This window comes from Metopolophium dirhodum, chromosome 1 (assembly GCF_019925205.1).
Source record: "Metopolophium dirhodum isolate CAU chromosome 1, ASM1992520v1, whole genome shotgun sequence".
NCBI classification, from domain to species: Eukaryota; Metazoa; Arthropoda; class Insecta; order Hemiptera; family Aphididae; genus Metopolophium; species Metopolophium dirhodum.
This window is the reverse complement of record NC_083560.1, coordinates 96,201,632-96,223,220: the sequence shown is the minus strand read 5'-3', so window position 1 is coordinate 96,223,220 and position 21,589 is coordinate 96,201,632. Positions and strand designations below refer to the sequence as shown.

Here is a 21,589-nt window from a genome sequence, read left to right as displayed (position 1 = left end):
ATTATTTACTGATGCCAAATCTATAGCAGATGATTTTGAAATCACTATTATATGTCCCAGAATAACTGGAAAACAATCTCATAGAAACAATTATTCTTATGAATCTCCCAAAGATTATTTTCGAGTATCGATTTTTCTACCTTATCTAGATTCAATAATTCAGTGTATTAAAGAAAGATTTGAAAAATCAATAGTGTTGCTTTTTCACTACAACACCTTCATCCAGCATTATTGATGAAAATGAAAAAACAAGAGTACACTGACAGCATAACTAATATTTATAATTTTTATAAAATTGAAAATCGGTTAGATGAAAGTGAAAGTTGGTATAGCTTATGGCAAAAAAAAGACTGCCAAAGTATGGACATAATAGATTTACTAGAACATAGCAAAATATTTTTCCCTGGTATTACAATTGCATTAGAAATTTTTCTGTCTTTGCCAGCTACAAGTTGTGCAGCCGAAAGGTCATTAAGCACTTTACGAAGGGTTAAAACTTGGCTTCGATCTACGACGGGTGAAGACCGATTCAATGGCCTATGTATGTTAAGTGTCCATCGTGAAAGAGTTGATATAAGAAAAGATAAATTAATTGAACAGTTAATAACAAGGTTTGCAAGAGAACAACCATGAAGACTTCAGTTTTTATTCAATAACGAATAAATAGCATGTAATTCTAACACATTTTTTAGGTTGTAAGGAATATATTTTTTAATGTTCTTTTTGGTGTTGGATTTCATATAATTCTAACACATTTTGTAGTTTACAAGGAATAAACTTTTTTTAATGTATTTTTTTGTGTTTGGTTTCATTATGACACTCCCTTACTGTACAGCAGAGCGACATCCACTAACCCGCTTTTTTAAAGTGTTTTCCTTAAAACCAGGTAACTATTAAATAAATAATGTTCTTGTTATATATTATTGACTATCTTAATTTAATTTCTTTATTATTAGTAAACAATTTTACCTTTATTTCATCTTTCAGGAGGTTGTTAATTGCATTACCTACATACTGCGAAATAAGTTGACTAAACACTTAGAATAAAAAATGCAAGCTTTTGTCTTGTTTGGAAAGGTATCGCTTCTCTGAATTGAGTGTCGTTTTTAGATATTATAGGTGATATTTTGTCTAATATAAAACGAAAGTCTGATGAGAACATTCGTATAAAATTTTCAAATTCACCTTATGGTTCAAAAAGTAACTCTGTAAATACATGATTCATAGTTGGTCTGAAAAACAGCCGTAAATGTCAATAATATGTATATAATATAATGTTGTACATATCGAAAATTATCAACTTTAATGTACTTACTTTGTTCTGTTTCAGTGTATTTTAGTCATCAACCATCTCCTTTATTTCCAAGGTTTTTTAATCATTTTTTATCATAAATATTAACAAAATTATAATATGCTAAGGCGCACAATGCTGTTGCAGCACTTACCTCAACCACGTCCATTCTGCACAGCCAGGAAAGAACAACTGAATAAATCGAGAAGGTAGATAGATTGCCTCTTGTCGGTTCGGCAAGAGTATAGATCTATCTACCTAGCTTCACCTCGCCTCGTTCAACCTCGTGACGAGGCAAACTCGCGAGAGTGTAGGGGAAGCATAAAAAGTTGGCTGATCAAACATAGATCTACAAATGATAACAGATCTCGAAAAGTTGCTCAGATAAAATTAAATGAAGAAAAGGCTAGTCTATGGAGAATTGTATAAGTAGTTTATTTATTTGTAAATATGTTTTTAAATTGTTATTTATTATTTAATAATCTAAGCATGTTAGGTGCTTAAATAAATACCACATTTAATAGTAGCTCAACATCTTCAATAGTGACTTCAAAGAGAGTGTGATAGATTTTATTTGGTAATTTAATATTTTTCTATACCTAATCCTGTTTCTTGTTTTTATTATTTAATAATATATATTATTGAAATTTAAAAATCCTATCTGATTATTTGATTAAAACTTACTATAGGAAATTACTTAATTATGAGTGATATTTATGAGTGATAGGTAACAAATAGGTAATCATAAAAAAATAAAATGTATATTAATATATTTCTAGGAGTATGATTGTAAACTATAGAGCCTTAATTGCGGCAGGGTATCGTAATATAATGTATGCAACTATAAATATAAATATGTAGTGATCGCCGTGAAGGACACGTTGAACACTAATACAATAATTATTTAAACGACGTAGCACGTTCGTTGTCGTCTTGAGTCGTGGTTGAGAAAGATAGGTAAATAATTAATAACACTTTTTATACTTTTAAAATATGACAATTACATAACACTTTATTATTACAAGTTTGAATTACAAAATAACTATTAGCACTGTCGTAAGCTTGATAGACCTACGACGAGGGCTGACTATCTTCTAAGTAATAGTAGGTGCTCTACCCGTATTTATGCGGGTTCTAACAATGACGTATTTGTGGCGTGATATCTATATTCTAATATTACTTCCCTAGTAATATCAAATTGCATTATGATGGGACTAGGTAAAACAACTTGTTGTTTTCACCTCTGATCCACGCTTTCTGTTATTTAGGCCTATTTTACATTGCATATTACTACCTACATTACCCATTATAAATTATACTAAATGTATAATTTATTCTACGTGATATTGTTTAATATCGTATTATAGGTGTGGGTATTAATACATCCCTAATATTGTTGAATTGCACTATTTTGTGACTCGGTAAAACAACTTGTTGTTTTCACCTTTGCTCTATGTTTCCTGTTATTTAGGATTATATTACTACCTACCTTTCTACTCATAAATTATACTATTTATAATTTATTATTTTACTTATTTTATTTAAAATAATATAATGGCTTTTGGGTTTACTACAAATACAATAATAACGATGGATATGTATCAGTGACGGGGGTGTGGGGGGCTTCGCACATTTAAGCGTATACTCACTAAAAAAATTACGACTACAGCACTGCTAATAATCTGTTACTATACATAAACAATACTGCTATGTAGTTGTCATGTAATACAATATCGTTTATTGTAAATATTTATAGTATAAAGTTTTGTAATACATACATATTATTAATATGAATGCAAAGTATTTTAAGGATTTTCAGAAACGATGACAATTTCAATCATTTTATTACTGTTGATTATTGTTGTATTATTTGAACATATCTCAACTTTTTACTTACCTAATGGACTTGTACACAAAGGAAAAATATTTAAAACTGAAGATTATCCGTACGTAATGTTTATTCGATTTTGGACTAAACCCAACAAGTATTTTAATAAGTGCACAGGTACATTAGTGAAAAAAATGTTCGTACTGACAGCTGCTCACTGTTGTCATCAAAAAAATAAAAGTTTAATAGAAGTAAATATAACTACGCTGAATGTCAATTTTATTTAACTACATATTTCAGAAAAACATTTTAAATTCTTAAGCAACAAAATAATTTATGTCTAAATAGGTATATCAAGGATCGCCTCTAGTTGATAACCCTAAGATTCACAAGGTTGTCAAAATGACTCAACACCCGGATTATGATCCGAACAAAAATGCTCTTGGCCCACGGGGGGACCTTTGTGTGTTACAAGTATGTGCATATATATTTTCGTTAGTATAAGATTATTCTTGTACATTTGTACTTGACCTTTCAAACTTAAATAGTACCAGTTTTGTTACTTTTGAAAGCAAAGGTATAGCCAAAGGTAACTCCCAACCATCCCATTTTACAATTTTTTTACTAATTAGTTTCATCACAATAGCTCAATGACATTAATTCATTCATGTGTACACTGTATTTATTTATACCCTCAACCTCCCACCAACCAAAAAATTATACTAACATATTTTATAGTAATATATTTGCAGAAATAAATAACTGCTATATAAATATTGTGAAATTTTTATTTATGTGTGAAACAACAAACATATTTCTAGATTTTTGTATTAATATATATTCATTATAATGTATGGTCATAGTTATATTTTAATTTAGCTAGAAAAAGCCTTTCCAAATATCAAGACCTTTTCAAAAATTGGTGGCTCGCCTACAGATTTTGAAAAAAAAAAGTTGATTTGTACAATGATTGGATTTGGTAAAACTGGAGATAATACAACAACAGGTGATTCAGGATATATTATGACCAATGCTGTAGGATATGGTGAAACAGCTTGTGAATTACACGAAACGTAATAAACACAAATAATGTATTTAATGTAGATATATATATAATTTATTACTATTTCAAATAGTCAAGAAATAAAACAATCATGGAATCAATATTTATGTCTGGAACCAAACGGTTATTCAACGACATGTGAAGGGGATAGTGGAGGTCCGATGATTTGTAACGGAATGCAATATGGAGTATGCAGTTTTGGATTTCCCTATACTGGTGGTCCAAAAGGATGTGGCCTTCCTAACCAGCAGGAAATTTACTCGTTCATATACGCTTATAAAGACTGGTTAAACAATATAATAGAACCAAATAAAAAGAAAAAGAAGAAGAAACGAAATTCTGGGAATTTACTTAAGCCACATCCTACATTGCATATTACTTTATTAATATTATTGTATGATATTATGTTGACTTTTATTTAAAATTAATATGAACATAAAAGTAACATATTTTTTATAAAGGAAAATCGCGTTAGTTTTCATCTTATACATGTGTCTAATGCAGTAAATCAAATTTTATATAGTGCCGAGAACCGTACCTTTTAACTGCAAATTGTTAAGCACGTTGTTTTTTTGTTGAAAATGTAGATAAATATAAATCAAAATTAGAACAAGTAGTTTCTTTTTTATACCTAATAATTTATAATTTGTAAAAAAATTATATAAGCACTATAGACTAAATCAGTCGATATATTTTTTATTTTATTTAAATCTATTGTGTTAAACACTTTTACTGAGTTTTACCCTTATATAATACCTATCTACATTAATTTTAATAACTCAGAAATCGCCCGTAAGAATATCGATTTCGATTTTACCCACTAAACATTTAATGTTTGATGTTTCCTAACATCTCAAAAATCTAGGTATACCGCGTGTCCCAAAAAACAGGGGCCACTTTACCACTCATTACCATGTAAATATTTTTCAATTCTGTTTGCGGAACATTAAACTAGACTAGTGGATCGCTAATTGCTCTGACTTACAATGTTTTTAACTCATGTATCTTGCGCATGCGCAATAAAACTTAAATTTTTTTAAATGGCAACCTGTAATTTAAATATCATTTCGGGTTCATCGATTTTTTTCAAGCCATTTTGATGTATTAACTTGTGTCCTAAACCCAAAATTGACTAAACTATAGCTAAGTAGAGTTAAAAAAATTTAAAAATTTAATTTAATAAATTTTTTTACTAATTGTATGTACTTATTTTTTTATTCTAAACACCATGAAACAAACAATCAAAATACTAAATTTAGTTTATGTGAAACACAATGAAAATAAATTGCTTCTGGATGAAATTCCCTAATTTTTTTTTGAACTCCGTTTATATGGCCTGCCATAACACTAGCGCCATCGTCCGATTGACTTATCATAGGCACTTGATCAATATTTAGAGTTTTTAAACTTTCAAGTATGGTGTTTGAAATACCAGCTGCAGATCTTGATGTAGAGCATAAAACAAAAGACAAAAACCGTTCTTGAACCACCATATGTTTTATGTATCTTACACAGATAGTAAGTTGTTCTTCTTTGAATGACCTGGCTTCATCGCACATTAAAGCATACATTCCACATTCTGTTACTTCTTGTACTATTTGTGACCTCACCAAGCCAGCTGTTATACTTATTAAATCATTTTGAATTAAAGGACATGTGTAATTAAAATATGATGTTTCCATTTTACTAGCAAATGATGGATTATAAGTTGCTAACATACAGCATATTTCTTTGAAATTACCTTGATTAAGGGATTCTTTGTTTTCAGTATGACCTCTGAAGCTTAAGCCCTGATGTGCTAAAAATAAGGCTGCATCAATTATCATAAGCATGTATTTACGATTCTTTTCGGCTTCTTCTTTGTAAGCACTAGACATTTGTACATGTAAATTACCAGTTTTTTTAGTATTCTGATAATCTTTGTATTTTGCCAAACTAAAAAGATGATATGAACTCTTGCTATGCTTATTTAATTTTTCTGAATTTTTTTTCCAATCTTTAAATCGACTTTTAATGAAAACTTCTTCAGAATTTGAGCCAGTACCAAAGTTACGGCAACAAAAACAGAAGACTAAATCTTTGTTTTGGCTGTATTCTATCCATGTATAATCTTTGTAGTATTTAGATGAAAATGAACGGTTTTGCTTACCAAATAGTTTTTTTGGAAATTACACAAGTTAAGGTTGATGTGGTTGACTGTCTTTATCAGCAAGTTCAAACTCAATTGTCACCATTGTTGCTCGTAACTAAATAAAATAATTATAAAACAATTAACTCATGTGATAAGTGATGGTGACTTAATTAGATAATATATAATTATAGTACGAATCATTAAAATTTAACATATTTTGTTACCATCATTATCTGTGATAGCTCGCGTTTGGCTTTTTAAAGTCTTGTTAAAATTTGCCTTCACGGCTTAGTGGATAGGCAACACAATGTGGCGCTATCAGTACTGCTCATTAATTATTTGAGTATTATTAATTAAAACATAATTGTGTTGGCATTGTCATTTATTTTACATTAATAATTAAGAAACTTACACAGGTTTTTTAATCTTCAAAAGGTATATAGGCCCGTCGGCCTTAATACACAAAACACAACTCACCTATGGTAAGCTAAGTGGTGGATTTCATCCCACGCGAGCTATGCCGGGGACGTAGGTAAGAACAATATAATTACAACCCGCACACGTGCGACCACCTAGCTGTACCACAACGAAGAAATCACAAGTACAATGATTGCCGCTGCGTGCAGAACAAAACACAAAACCACACTGTTCACAGTGACGCTGATGAGGAACAACACCCTAGAAACAGGAAACAATTAAATGAAGGGCAACAAAGGTTGCGCGAACGATACTCACCAGAGTCAAATCACAACACAATACACCAACAATGTGGTTTTAGCAGCAGCCAAACGTAGCCGAAAACATGAAAAATAAAACAAAACAAAAGGACAATTGGAGACAACCGTCCTGGGCAACAGCCGAAAACGAAAAAGAAAGATAATTTTTAGATGGCCGATTTTAACGGTAACACACTAACACATTACAACACGGAATAACAGTGTCACCTGTACAACAAAACAAAAGTATAAAAAAAACCAGAACTTTAGGTGACACACAACTTTGAAAATGAAATTTAATAGAACGGCTTTTTTGCAATCACTTGAACAACAAAACATTGATAACGTGGTGGCCTTACACACGCACTGGGCGGTCAGCACACAACAGCTGACGCCACTGTCGACCGCGCGGCAGTGACGCGTGATACGAACCACCACGGAACACAGGAACATAATATAAAACAAATACAATTCATTTGAATTGCCATATTGGCGCGAACATTCTCCCCCTTTGAAAGGACTCAGACCTTTCAAAAGTAAATATTATACACGGAATATAAAGAACAGAATTTAAGTAAATATAATGTTGATCAGTTGCATAAAATAACTGCTGGAGTGAATAATAATAAGAAATAGAATAAGCAGTAGAATGCTTGTAAAACAATACATTTTAAAAGGTCAATGAGTGAAGAGTTGTTATGCTGCATCCTCTTCCTCTTGATTGCTGGGCAGCACTGCAACTTTTACTGCTGGACGCTGGAACTCCCTCCCAGCCGAATTAGTGATAGTTACCACGCGAATGATGCCATCAGGTCCAGGATGAACTTTGGTGATCCTAACCATTTTCCACTGGAGTGGCGGTAGGTTGTCTTCCTTTAGAATGGCCAATGAACCGACTCTAATATTGTCCCTTTTTGACAACCATTGACCTCTTTTGTGGAGTTGTGGAAGATACTCCGTGCTCCACCTTTTCCAAAAAGTTTATGATTGCAACTTCACCAGCTCCCACCTTTTCACTCGATTAAGTGGAATTCCAGTACTGTCAGGCTCAGCTGGTTGCGTTAGACTTCCTCCTATTAAAAAATGAGCCGGGGTTAAAGGATTACGATCGGATGGATCATTGGACATCGGTGATATTGGGCGAGAGTTCAATATGGCAAAGCAAGGTGTGCATTTCTTCGTACGTGAGAAGGCCCATTGAATTTACCTTCAATAAATGCCTTTTCGCTGATTTCACAGCTGCCTCCCATAGACCACCAAAGTGAGGAGCGGAGGGGGGTATGAAGTGCCACTGAATCCTTAAATCGGAATGAGAGTCTTCAATTGTGAGTTGTCCCTTGACTGGTGCAAAATATGAATGTAAGACCTTGTTGGCTCCTATGAAGTTTGTGCCATTATCGCTATAGATGTGGCTACAAAGGCCACGACGAGATAGGAAACGCATGAGAGATGCTAGGAAGGCTTCAGTAGTAAGTCCGCTAACAAGCTCTAAGTGGATAGCACGAGTTACAAAACAGACAAATACCGCAACATAACATTTGATGCTGACCACTCTACGTATTCCACTTCGGATCATGATTGGTCCACAAAAATCGACGCCGGTTCTGGCAAAGGGACGCTCGACATTGACTCTTTCAGGTGGAAGTGGTGCCATGAATGGAGCAGTCAGGGATGGACTGGAACGGAAACAAATTATGCAGCGCCTGACAGTCTGACTTGCAATAGCTTGACCTCGTATTGGCCAGTAACGAAGGTGAATGTTTGCCAGTAATCCTCGAGGGCCAATATGAATTAAACGCTTGTGTTCGTATTCAAAGATAAACCTTGTGATTGTACCTTTTGCTGGTAGTACAATTGGGCATTTGCTGGTGTATGCAATGTCAGCATTGATGAGTCTGCCTCCAACTCGCACTAGACCGTCCTGGTCAATAAATGGGTTCAGTGTACGCAACGCACTACGACGTCCAACAGGCCTACTGGACTTAAGCTCGGCAATTTCTGATGCGAATGAGATGGACTGCATTTTTCGCAGCAACACTGTGGCGGCATTGGATATTTCAGTTACACTTAGTGAATTTAATAACCGGTCCGACATCAACTTAGTGCGAGCATTGTGGCAAAATCTTAGAATATATGCGGTAATTCGGTTCAATCTAGACCAAGAAGAATATCTTTCTTCAAATTGACATTCTGATGGCTGACTCACTACAAGAACTGAACGAACTATTCTTACTTCAGGTAAATCTGTATGGATGACGTTATTAGACGGCCACAGGTCTTCAGCCTGGCTCAATCACTTGGGACCGTTCCACCAAAGTTAATTTGATAAAAGTGACTCAGCTGAGCATCCACGGGAAATTACATCTGCAGGATTGGTGGTCGTTGGTACATGACGCCATTGTGAAGGCTGGGTTAGATCCAATATTTGTGCTATCCTGTTGGAGACATAGGATTTGAGTGGTTTGTCACTATTGATCCAGGATATGACAATGGATGAATCAGACCATAAGATTACATTACTGGGGTTACAATGAATCTTGATACGTTTTAGTTCTCTCATAACCATGCTGACCAGTTCTGCTAAAAGAAGGGCTCCGCAAAGTTCCAATCGTGGAATTGTGCTGGGCTTCAGTGGAGCTACTCTGGACTTAGAACAGTATAGTTGACATTGCGATGTGGTAGTTGATCGAAAGTAAATACAAGCACCAAAAGCATTTTGTGAAGCATCGCAGAAACCGTGTAGTTGGACTGATGTGGTATTATCAAATGGCACGCGACGTGGTATTGATAACTGCTCCAAGAACTTGAGACTTTGATAGAAATTGGTCCACTTGGTTTGGAGTTCAGTGGACAGTGGTGTATCCCAGTTCAACTTTGAGGACCATAACTGTTGCATAAACATTTTTCCTCGAATCAGGGCAGGTGTTAGGAATCCTACTGGATCATAAACACTGTTTATATTGGATAATAGTGTTCTTTTAGTCATGTGAAAAGGTCTTGACAAATCCTTAAAAATGAATTTGAAACAGTCATTACTTGGTTGCCAAGTGAGACCTAGTGTGCTAACAGTATCTTCTTCATTGATAGACAACAGATAAGTAGGATCTCGTTCCGGAACTGACATTTTCGACATAATTGATTTTGAGTTTGAGCACCACTTACGAAGGGGTAGGCCAGCCTTGTCAAGTTCATTAGATAAATTTTGAAAAAGTTCATAACACTCAGTTTCGTCTTGACCGCCACTTAGTAAGTCGTCAACATAAAAATCTTGTTGAATAACGCGCTGGACTGCATGATTTTTAACATTGTAACTTAGCTCAAGTAAACAACGAGTGGCAAGAAATGATGCAGCTCTGGTACCGTAAGTGACAGTTAGAAGCCTATAGTCTTTCAATGGTTCAGCAGGACTTTCTCTATAGCATATTCTTTGCATATCACAATCTTCGGGAGAGATCCGTATCTGCCTGTACATTTTGGCTATGTCAGCAGTAAGAGCAATTTTATGAATTCGAAATCTCAGAATTATAGAAATTAAATCAGGCTGCAGAGTTGGTCCATATAGTAGAATGTCGTTGAGACTGTGCCCGGATTTAGATGTAGCAGAACCATCAAAGACTACACGCATTTTTGTAGTTAAACTGTTGGATTTGAATACTGAATGATGCGGAAGATAATATGTGGGGCAATCAGTATCTTGAGCCTCCTCCATGTGGCCCAATTCAAGATACTCATTCATGAAATCCTTGTAATCTGAAGCAAGTGAAGGGTTTTTTTTAACAATTTGCGTTCTAGATTGTAGAAACGTTGCTGTGCCATGAATCTTGAGTCACCTAAAACTGATGGATCTTGAATAAACGGTAATCTTACTACAAAGCGACCACGATCGTCACGAGAGACGTTATTTTTAAAATGATCTTCAGCCCTTGCCTCAGATGATAAGTTGTTCAAGCATGACTGGGCAATGAGAGCTATAGCTGACTGATTGCTATGACGTAGAAGAAAGATTTTTGATAGTGGTTGCACATTATTGATTTGAGTTGATCCAGTAAAAACCCAACCAAGATTGGTGTTGTGAAGTGTTACAAGTGGACTAATCTTCATACTTTCACCAATTAGCAATTCATAGAATATCTCTGCACCAAGTAGAATATCAATTGAAGCTGGTTCATTGAAACGAGGGTCGGCTAAACAGCTACTAATAGTGTGTGGAATATGTAATGGTTCCATGTCAATATGGTGAGTGGGCAAGCTGTTAGTAATCGAATCAATTACATGGAAGTTAATGAATGCCTCAAAGTCATTAAGTCTTGAACACATTGTAGTACTTATCATTGTGCCTGTTTTGGCAGATACCGACCCGATACCTGCTATCGATAGTGAGCTTTTAACAACCCTAATGTTTAATCTTGATGCGCACTCCTTGGTTATCAGACAGACTTGAGACCCAGAGTCTAAGATGGCACGACACTGAACTTGGTGGCCAGCTGCATTTGTTAAATTGATCAGTGCAGTAGCTAATATTGTTTGATTCATTGCAGTAGAATTGTTGTTACCATGTTCAACATACGTTACAACAGATTGGTTTTGTGTAGATGGTGACTGTTCATTCGCTGAGGCAGGAGGGTTGAATGGGGCATCGCTATGCAACTTAGTGTTGTGTCGTTTTCCACATTTATTGCAGTTACCACCACGACACTGACGGACTTGATGACCTGGATACAGACAATTATAACACAACCTGTTTTTAAACACTACATCTTGGCGTTCAGGCAAAGACATTTTAGTGAAACCTTCACACACTGATAACCGATGTTGCTCTGACATAATAAACATTGTTTTTCCTTAAATGGAACTTTGTCAGTTTGATTGGTTAATAGTACTCTTTTTTGCATTGGACGAATGCCAGTAGACGACTGTTTGAGTTGAGTTGACTGATTACTTACTTCACCGACCTCATATGCAGACACACGGTTGGCTAAGAATTTTTCCAGATCAGTAAATTGAGGTAGATCCTTAGATGATTGTAATAGTTGCCATTCTCCTACGGTGGTTGGATCCAGTGTAACAGAATTTTGCATTGCATTTTTTACTTTCGTGTTGGCGTAAACAAATTTTACATAACTTCAACTCTGTAACGCGTTTTATTTGCTCTGGTACGGTCAAACTATAAAATGTAGGACATTTATAAATCGTATGTGTCGATTTACAAACATAGCATTCTAAATTTGAAGTCAACGCGAATAATTGTGACGTTCCTCTTTTTTCGATATATTTTTTTTCGTTTGATGTCGTAATTGTGCTACCTTTAATATTTATATTTTTTACGGCTTCAATTGATTCCAAAATTTTATACCTTGACTCTAAAAATGTAATTAATTTTAATAATTTTGGCACTTCAGTACCGTGCGCTCTCGATTCCCACTCTTTTAGTGTAGTCTTATCTAATTTAATTAATATTACATGTATTAGGAGTGGTCCCCAATTTGTGGGTTCTTGACCCAGTGCCTCTGTGTGCACTATATAAGTGCATATGTTCATTCAGTGCATCCGTAAACTGTCTTAATTTTTTCGCCGAGTCGCCGCCCACCGTTTCGAGATCATATATCGCTTTTACATGTGCTTGAACCAACACCCTTTTATTATTGTACCGCGTGATTAACGATTGCCATGCTACGGTATAATTATTAGATGTTGTTTCCAAACATTTTATCGAACTCAATGCCTCGCCTGATAACGATTCGCGTAAATAAAAAACTTTTCTATCGCCGTTAACGACGTATTGTTATCTATTAGTGCCGAAAATATATCGTAAAACGATGCCCATTCTTGATAATTACCGGTAAATTCCGGTACGCTCAACGACGACAACTTTACCGTCGACAATACTTTATTCATACACGCATTAGGCATATCGGTGTCAGAATTTTTATTTCTACTCTCGTCTTGCGATACAGTAGAGCCTGCTGCTATCATGATTTTCTCTGCTGCAGCAATAGTTTTAAATTATAAGTCTTCAAATTCCATTCTATACTTGTTTTGTGCATCGATACTGATTCCCTCTTCCATTTCTATGGCCGCTTGAACCTGTTCATATTCTGCCCATGACTCTTCTACTTTTTCACGCCGCACTTTTACCTCTGTCGAATCAACATTTTGCGCTTGTAGATAATTTGAAAATCTTGTTATCGACGCTTTCAATTGTCCTCTTCTCGTTATCGTGTTCTCTTGTCCCCCCATCTTCGAGACCAATGTTCAACTATGCGATCTCAGAGATAGATAGAGAGGGAGAGAGAACGCAAGAGAGAGACTATACTGTACTATGACCTAATACTTATCTGTACTTTATTTCCGTATAAATAAATATACTCGGGTGAAACCGCCTAGGATTAATTTAGGAATAAAATGGAAAACGCCTTACCTTATATTCCCGTGGGTGAACATTACTTCTGTGGGCGAACTTTACTTCTGTGGACGAACTTTACTTCTGTGGACGAACTTTACTTCTGTGGACTGTATTTTCGCACGATCTTTCACACTTTTCGCTGATCAATACCCTTATGGCCTTTTTTTTTTTTTTACCAGTAACTGATTGACCCAATAACGCTTGATCGAATATTAATAATACTTAATTCGCACTAATTTACGACTTACGATTTGAATCCCGGACGAAGGACCAATGATTACGATAGCTCAGTTTTTAAATTATATAAACCAATAACACTTTATTAATATTATTTTGTTTTATTCGTTAGTTCATATATTGAACGGCTACGACGCGTACGTTACATAGGTACGGTTTTATTACGACTGAACAACTTTACATATAAAAACAATTCAAATAATTGCAAAAGTGAAGATAGCAAATAATCTCAAGTTGTGAATGCTACTGCAAACATGGAGTTAAGTTAATGGAGGACTTAATAATAAATAATTCAATAAACGAAAAACATAAACAGCGTAAACCTCTATTATGACTAGTTGTTGCACAAAATCGACGACGATTCCCCAACAGACGTAAATAAGTTTCACTTATGTGATGAATGTATGAATGTATGAATGTATATTATATTATATACATTATATATAGGGTTCTGAATTTTAAATATTTCAAAATTCAAAATTTCCCCCTCCTATTGAATTATTGATTATGAAAAATATTTACACAACTATATATATAGGCGAATATATAATTTACGTATGGTCATATGGACGTGATTTTTATAAGCTTATATACTATATTACTATAACTATTTCCAAAGCGAATATAGCGCTTTCGCGCATCGCCGATCAAAACTGTCCGACAAGTATACACCGATTTCAAATAAATTGTACGTAAACGGTTAGCACCAAGTACTGGTTGGTTATACTAGCTGGTTGTACTGACGGTTGTAGTTAGTGTTTAAAAATTTTAAAAAAATGAAATATTTCAGTATTTTAATAAATGTTGTTTTTTTATAAATAAGTTTTATTTTTTTGTATGTAGTTGTCATAATTTACTTTTATAATTTTATACTACTGAAACCAATCACTAATTACCCATTACCTACTCATTAGTGATGGGTTTTTTTTGGTATTATACATTTGAAATAGTATTCAACATTTTTAAATTGATAAAAAAACAATGTGCGTTAAGTTGGCCCCCCACCATGTCACCATGACCAATTTCTTTCAAAGTTATGTTATCATTTTGCAAATAATTTGCAAATAAATTCCCTGCCCGGAATAAAAAAAATAAGACAGGGGGGGAGCAACTTCACGCAGCCCCCTATATGTAGCTAGCGGTTTCAAGATACTACAAACATTTCGCAAATTGGTTTTCAGAATTTGAAAATAAATTGCCTGCCCGGTATAAAAAAAATAAGATGGGGGGGCCAACTTCACGCAGCCCCCCCCCCCTTTTGAGCTACGAACTTCAAATTGCTACCAACATTTTGCAAATTATTTGCAAAATGATAACATAACTTTGAAAGAAATTGGTCATGGTGACATGGTGGGGGGCCAACTTCACGCACATTGTTTTTTTATCAATTGCAAATAAATTCCTCACTCGGAATAAAAAAAATAAGACGGGAGCCAACTTCACGCAGCCCTCCCATTTTTGAGCTACGAATTTCAAAACGCTGCTAACATTTTGCAAATAGCCGCTAACTTATTTATAATTTCGAGTCCAAACTCATACCAAACGTAAGTGTTTATACGTATGTATATTATATAGGTAGTATAATATACAATTTTATGTAATACACAATTGAAAAATACTACTTATAGAAGTATTTAAATATCGGCCTACTATTTAATACAAGTTTAGTTGAGCATAAACATAAAAATAATTGTTTCTTACTCTTCTAATCTTCGGTAAAATACGATTGCGCGCATTTTACCTTTTTCATAATACGATTGCGCACGTTTTAATGGGACAATAGAACATACATTTTGGGTAAGATATATGTATACGATTGCTCGTAAAACTTCATGCGACGTTGCCAAATTAGGAATAATTTAATTTAGTGGTTGTATTAAAAATTGAATTTTTAATAATAATTTAATAAATATAATAATAAAATACACGAACAAATCATAAAATACGTCATATAAAAAATACCCTAATATGTTAATTAATGTATACCATCAACAGTCAAAAAATAAATCTATTATTTTTACAATTTCTTAGGTTTATAAAGCTGGCTAAGTTCACTTAAATAAATAATTAATTCGTTAGGGGTCTTATTATTTTTATAATTGTTATGTAAACTAATAGTTTTATTATTATTACCTCCTAGTCACTTATTTAAGAGGCACATATTTTGTGTTTCGCACTAACCTTTTTTCTTTGCAACAACACTCGCCTGCACCAAGAACGGAAAGGTGATCTCTCGACTTGCAACCACACCATCGACATAAAATCTTCGACGCCCGCGTACTCCCAAACCAACGTCCCAGAACCACATGCAAGCGACTCAGCGCAGAACCGGCAATATTGAGCTAAGTACTTAGTTTGGTAGACCTACCACCCATGTATGTATCATATAATCTTCTATATATTATAGACCACCTTTATATGATAGGTGAAGCTTCTGCCTGACGCTCCCTAAATCCTAAGCATCACCGATTATACCAGTTCACTTAATTAAACCCAGCCGGTACAACTCGACGCTTTACTCTTGGTTCCCAAAATCTGTACAATATATTGCAATAAAAAATAATAATTTAAATCAACCGTGATACCATGAACAATCATGTTATAATTTACCAAGATCAAGATAGGTAGGCCAACTCAACTGGCTAGCTGAATCAACTTACCATTTTACAAGTACGAATAATGTTTCAATAATGTTGCAAAAAATATGATTATGTATTTTATAATGTAAAATCAATACATCTATTACATGTATTAATTGTATTGATAACTGTGTGTGGTTCTGCTGCATTGGAAACTCACCACGTTGTATTTATAACACCCTGTTATATTTAAAATTAAATGGTCCGCAAGAAAACCCAACGCATGCGGAAATAACGCAACGTGTGGCCCGAGCCTTAAATACAACTATTACAGTCTTTAAACTGTACCTATTGTTATTTCTTATTGCGTGGTGGACGTGTTACTTGCGTGCTGTATGTCTTTGGGTTTTCCTATTTTTTGACATTGTCTAGATATGCCATTGACGATTTCTGTAGAGAATAATAATAATATGAGCTAGTCTTAGCCGAATGATAACAAAATTGTTAAAATTAAACTAAAGTGATTCTGTTCTCATTTGCAGTCCAGACGTCCAGTCACATACTCGAGCATTTTACTAACTATTGTATATTTCATATCAGCTTGTGTTTTGTTAGTTATTAATTTAATTTAATTTTAATATACATCGAGCTTATAATGGTAAGTTTAGAAATATATTTAATTACAATAGTGTATTATTTAAAGTAATTTATTGAATGATACTGACATATAGATAATTCTTTCAATAGTCCACACTAATTTCATATTTGTTGATTTAATTTTTGTATGACCTTAAGAAGTTATATTACTTAATTTTCACAAAGAGATTTAAATTGATAAGATTTTCATCTCAATGATAGTTATTATACAATTTTAGTTTATTCAATATTCGTCTATAGTCTATATGTACGGTAAGTTACTTTACAATGGATGATATAATATTTGTTTGAATACATTTACGTGTCAGTAAGTATGACTAGAATAAGTATTACATTTAAGCTCAATAACTATTAGGTGGCTACTACAAAGAAAAGGCTTATATTCAGGCATGTTATACTATTTTAGATAAAATACCATCAGACATTCAGACCAGTATTTCAAATTTAAAAAAATGAAATTTGAATGAAAAGATCCAAATAGAATAAAAAATGGTTTTTGAATAAAAAATTTAAAAAGAAATAAACATTTTTAGAATAAAAAAATTAGAAAAAAATCATTTGAATAAAAAATCTACTAAAATAAAAAAAAATATAAAAAGAATAAAAATGGTTTTTGAATAAAAAAAATTAGAAAAAATATCTAAAAACAATAAAAAAAAAGGTGGATAAGTGGATGTCGCTCTGCTGTACAGTAGGTTGCAAGTGGGTCACTGTAATGGATGGTGTTAAATTTGAATTCAAAGATATAATATAATTGTATAAGAAAAACGATTCTGAGCGAAAACGGTCAGTCAGCCTATGATATTTGATGATAATATTGTGAATAAAGTAATTTATATATAACCTATTTACGTGGAGCCTTGTAAACACTAACGTTTGGTATGAGTTTGGACTCACAATTATAAATAAGTTAGCGGCTATTTGCAAAATATTAGCAGCGTTTTTAAATTCGTAGCTCAAAAATGGGAGGGCTGCGTGAAGTTGGCCCCCGTTTTATTTTTTTTATACCGGGCAAGGAATTCATTTGCAAATTCTGAAAACCAATTTGCAAAATGTCGGTAGCGATTTGAAGTTCATAGCTCAAAAGGGGGAGCTGCGTGAAGTTGCCCCCCCCCCCCCCATCTTATTTTTTTTATAACGGGCAGGGAATTTATTTGCAAATTCTGAAAACCAATTTGCAAATATTTGCAAATAATTTGCAAAATGATAAAATAACTCTGAAAGAAATTGGTCATGATCCAACTTCACGCACATAAAAAAAACATACAAAAATGTTTAAATGATACTATATGTCTATATTAACTATTAAGTATACCGAATGCTTACATTAGTGTACCATACACTTCTATAAAATTAAATACTTATTGTAGATTTATAAATGTGGTATGCAGGTACATGGCCAAGTTTTTAATAGTAATACTAGTGATAACTAGTAGATAACTAACTGAATATAGTTTAGTTTAGTAAATATAACTAAAGCCTAAAAGGAATTGATAAATTAATATAATATAATACTTTTTATAAATAAAAACCATAAACATAATATAATAGTTATCATGATATTATTTTATGAATTTATCATATTCATAAGTTCATCTATTTCAGTACTATCTATATCAGTGGTTCTCAACGGGGGCAATATCGCCCCCCAGTGGGCGGTAAAGTGTCACCGAGGGGCAATGAACTAGTTTTGGGTGGTAGGGGGGCGGTGAACTAATTTTGGGTGGTACAGGGACGGCAAACTGTTCACGCAAAAACGTTGTAGATGGTGTCGGTGTGACCTAAAAATAATTCATACTTGATAATCCATATAATAACTATCAGTCACTACTCAATCTATGCAATACACAATAACTTATCTACAAATTTATTATCTTAATTATTTTAGCGATTGTGCGTTGACATTATACTTTATTATAGGTACCTATATTAACCAACCTTTTAGTACACCGTTTGCTTTGACCCGCGTATGTTGTATTAGTTTTCGTTATATTCAGTCGGTTAGTAACGTGTGTAAAATTGTATTTCCAAAAATGTCTGATGCAAAAAGAAAATGCCGTCAATATAATATGACGTATTTAAAGTTTGGATTTATTCCATTGCCATCCAACATACAGCTCCCAATGTGTTTAATTTGTAATAAAGTGTTCTCCAATGAGGCAATGAAACCATCTCGTTTGAAGGAACATTTGCAAAAAGTTCATCCTGACAAACAAAATAAAGATTTGTCGTTTTTCACAAATATTAGGGACAAGTTTCTGAAGGCACCATCGGTCTCAGGCTTATTCGCAGGCTCATCAAAACAATGCGATGATGGTTTGATTGCTTCTTATAATATATCGAAATTGATAGCAAAATCGGGAAAAGCCCATACCATAGGCGAAGAGTTAATACTTCCAGCTGTCAAAGAAATAGCTTTCGACAACATACAAGTTTACTGTCACCACCTCGAGTCTTTACATATGGACTTTTCAGACGTTTTAAGGATATTTTGTCGTTGGAAGTTCCTCAATGGGTCATGAATCCTTTTATAAATATTGAGACAGCAGAGATACAAATTCAAGAAGAACTAATCGAACTTTCAACTGATGAAACATTGAAATCCACTTTCAAGGGTAGTGATCGGCTCACGGAATTTTGGCTTAAAACTAACATAATTCATAATTATCCTGGACTGTGGACTCTCGTTAAAAAAATTTTAATAGCCTTTCCTTCCTCATACCTCGTCGAGCGAGGGTTCAGCACTGTAACAGATTTAATTACAAAAAAGAGAAATCGACTGGATATCGTGACAAGAGGAGATTTACAACTTAAGTTAACAAACATCGAACCTAATATAAAAAAACTTGCTAAAAACCACCAAGTTCAACCATCTCATTGAGCCTAGCAATATATTTTTAAAGAAACTAAAAAATGTATTTATATTTATATTTTTTTAAATAATTAATTTAATTTTTATTTATTTATTTATCAATATTTATTTTTTTTAATTAATTACCATAATACTAGAACTATAAATAAAAAATATATCAAATATAAAAAATAAATAAAAACATGAGTTATTAGATAATTTCAATTTTTTCTTTTAAATTTTCCAAATACCCTTAACCTAACCCTTATTATAGAATTCTCACATTGTAGGGGCCGTTAAAAAATTTTTTGACACTCAAGGGGGCGGTAACTTAAAAAAGGTTGAGAAACACTGATCTATATCAATGAGTTCTGTTCTTCTTCATTTTCCAAGTTAACACTTATACCACTACAGTCACTCTCTTTAGTATTATCTTCACATTCAATTTCTTCTAGTTGTAGCTCATTATTACTATCTTCTTCAAATTCTTCTAACAGTTTTTCATAATAATCTTGCTGGGAAAGTGGTGGATTTACTTGTTTTTCTTGTTCTTCCTTCAACTACCAACAACAATATATTTCAAATTGAATACTGTAAATAAAAATGAAAATACAAACTATGCTTGATTAATTTCACCTTTAAATTGTGTTTAACATAAACTAATTTTCCTGCTCTGCTGTTGGTAAGTCTATTTCTTTTGGACGAATGCACATCTTTATATGTACTGAATGTTCTTTCGCAAGCAGCTGATGGAGCAGGTAGTGACAAAATCTTTGAGGCTAACTTTGAAAGTTCAGTAGATGAACAGTAAGCATTCCACCGTACAGTTGGTTCTAAATTGACACACGCCTCCCATACATAGGTATTTGAAAAAATCCCTTCTTTAACCTACATTAAAAAATAAATTATTAACAAAATGGAAAATGTATTTACTACAATTTATATTTTACTTATTTATTATTTTATCTCTTTGAAGAAATAAAGATTCATTGAAAAAACTATCATTTTTTACATTGACTTATACTGAGCGAAATCATACATGACTTTCTGTTCATCAATATCCAAACATATTGTAGATAGTCTATAAATGAATGTAGCAGCCTCAATATTTTCATCTGCAGTCAAATTATTTCCACGATACTTTGGATGTAGTACATTTGCAGTTAAATGAATTTGTTGAACACTAATTTCTTTTCTTGATTGAATATTATTTTTAATTATATTTTTTTCAGTCTCAAAACAAGAAACATTTTTTATATAAGTATCATATTGTTTTTTAATTTCAACAAATATCTCTGGAACAATACTGAGTTGTGGTAAATCACTTTCTATTCTTGTAATCCAGTATGCTATGGGCTTTAAAAAATTGTGTAAATTTATTATACGGTCCCAAAATGTATCATCATTTATAAATTGTTTCACACTTGGTATAATGTCTTCGTCACACTGCTCATATATGTTTGAGAGTCGTATAATTTGTTTATTAGCTAAAAGACTGTTAAGAAAAACTACTACTGAACCCCATCTGGTTTGAACAGGCAACATCGGCGATTTTTTTTTATTTATACTCGATTCTTTTTGTTTTTCATTAAATATTGCGTGTAACACGTGTCGTCTTCTAATGTTATTGACAATTGCAACTCCACCTTTTATGACTATTTGAAATGATTTCAAAGATATAATATCATTTATTAATAAGCTTAATGCATGCGCAAAACAACCATACGTTGTAATATGTTCATACTTGTTATTTACTTCTCGCCAAGCTTTTTTCATATTAGCAGCATTGTCAGTTACTATTCCAAATACTTTTCTTGGTCCAACTTCTTCAAT

General features: G+C 33.3%; 4 protein-coding genes across 4 annotated transcripts; 3 read left to right on the top strand and 1 right to left on the bottom strand.

The window, feature by feature from the left end:
• The first annotated feature begins 3,115 nt into the window (after positions 1-3,115).
• LOC132933612 (granzyme F-like) lies at positions 3,116-4,604 on the top strand. The gene is made up of 4 exons (XM_060999878.1): positions 3,116-3,370; positions 3,468-3,593; positions 3,999-4,192; positions 4,256-4,604. Exons 1-4 carry the CDS (start codon positions 3,116-3,118, stop codon positions 4,602-4,604), a joined length of 924 nt encoding a protein of 307 aa, XP_060855861.1.
• Positions 4,605-6,359: 1,755 nt separating this feature from the next.
• On the bottom strand, positions 6,360-10,738 carry LOC132947134 (uncharacterized). Its single transcript, XM_061017336.1, has 4 exons — positions 9,392-10,738; positions 8,237-9,313; positions 6,896-6,991; positions 6,360-6,428 (listed from the first exon to the last, which is right to left on the bottom strand). The coding sequence occupies exons 1-4, from the start codon at positions 10,736-10,738 to the stop codon at positions 6,360-6,362; spliced, it is 2,589 nt and encodes an 862-aa protein (XP_060873319.1).
• An 8,200-nt stretch (positions 10,739-18,938) lies between these two features.
• On the top strand, positions 18,939-19,427 carry LOC132947125 (zinc finger BED domain-containing protein 5-like). The gene has a single exon (XM_061017325.1). The coding sequence runs from the start codon at positions 18,939-18,941 to the stop codon at positions 19,425-19,427; it is 489 nt and encodes a 162-aa protein (XP_060873308.1).
• Positions 19,424-19,786, top strand: LOC132947114 (SCAN domain-containing protein 3-like). Its single transcript, XM_061017315.1, has one exon. The coding sequence runs from the start codon at positions 19,424-19,426 to the stop codon at positions 19,784-19,786; it is 363 nt and encodes a 120-aa protein (XP_060873298.1).
• The last annotated feature ends 1,803 nt before the right edge of the window (positions 19,787-21,589 follow it).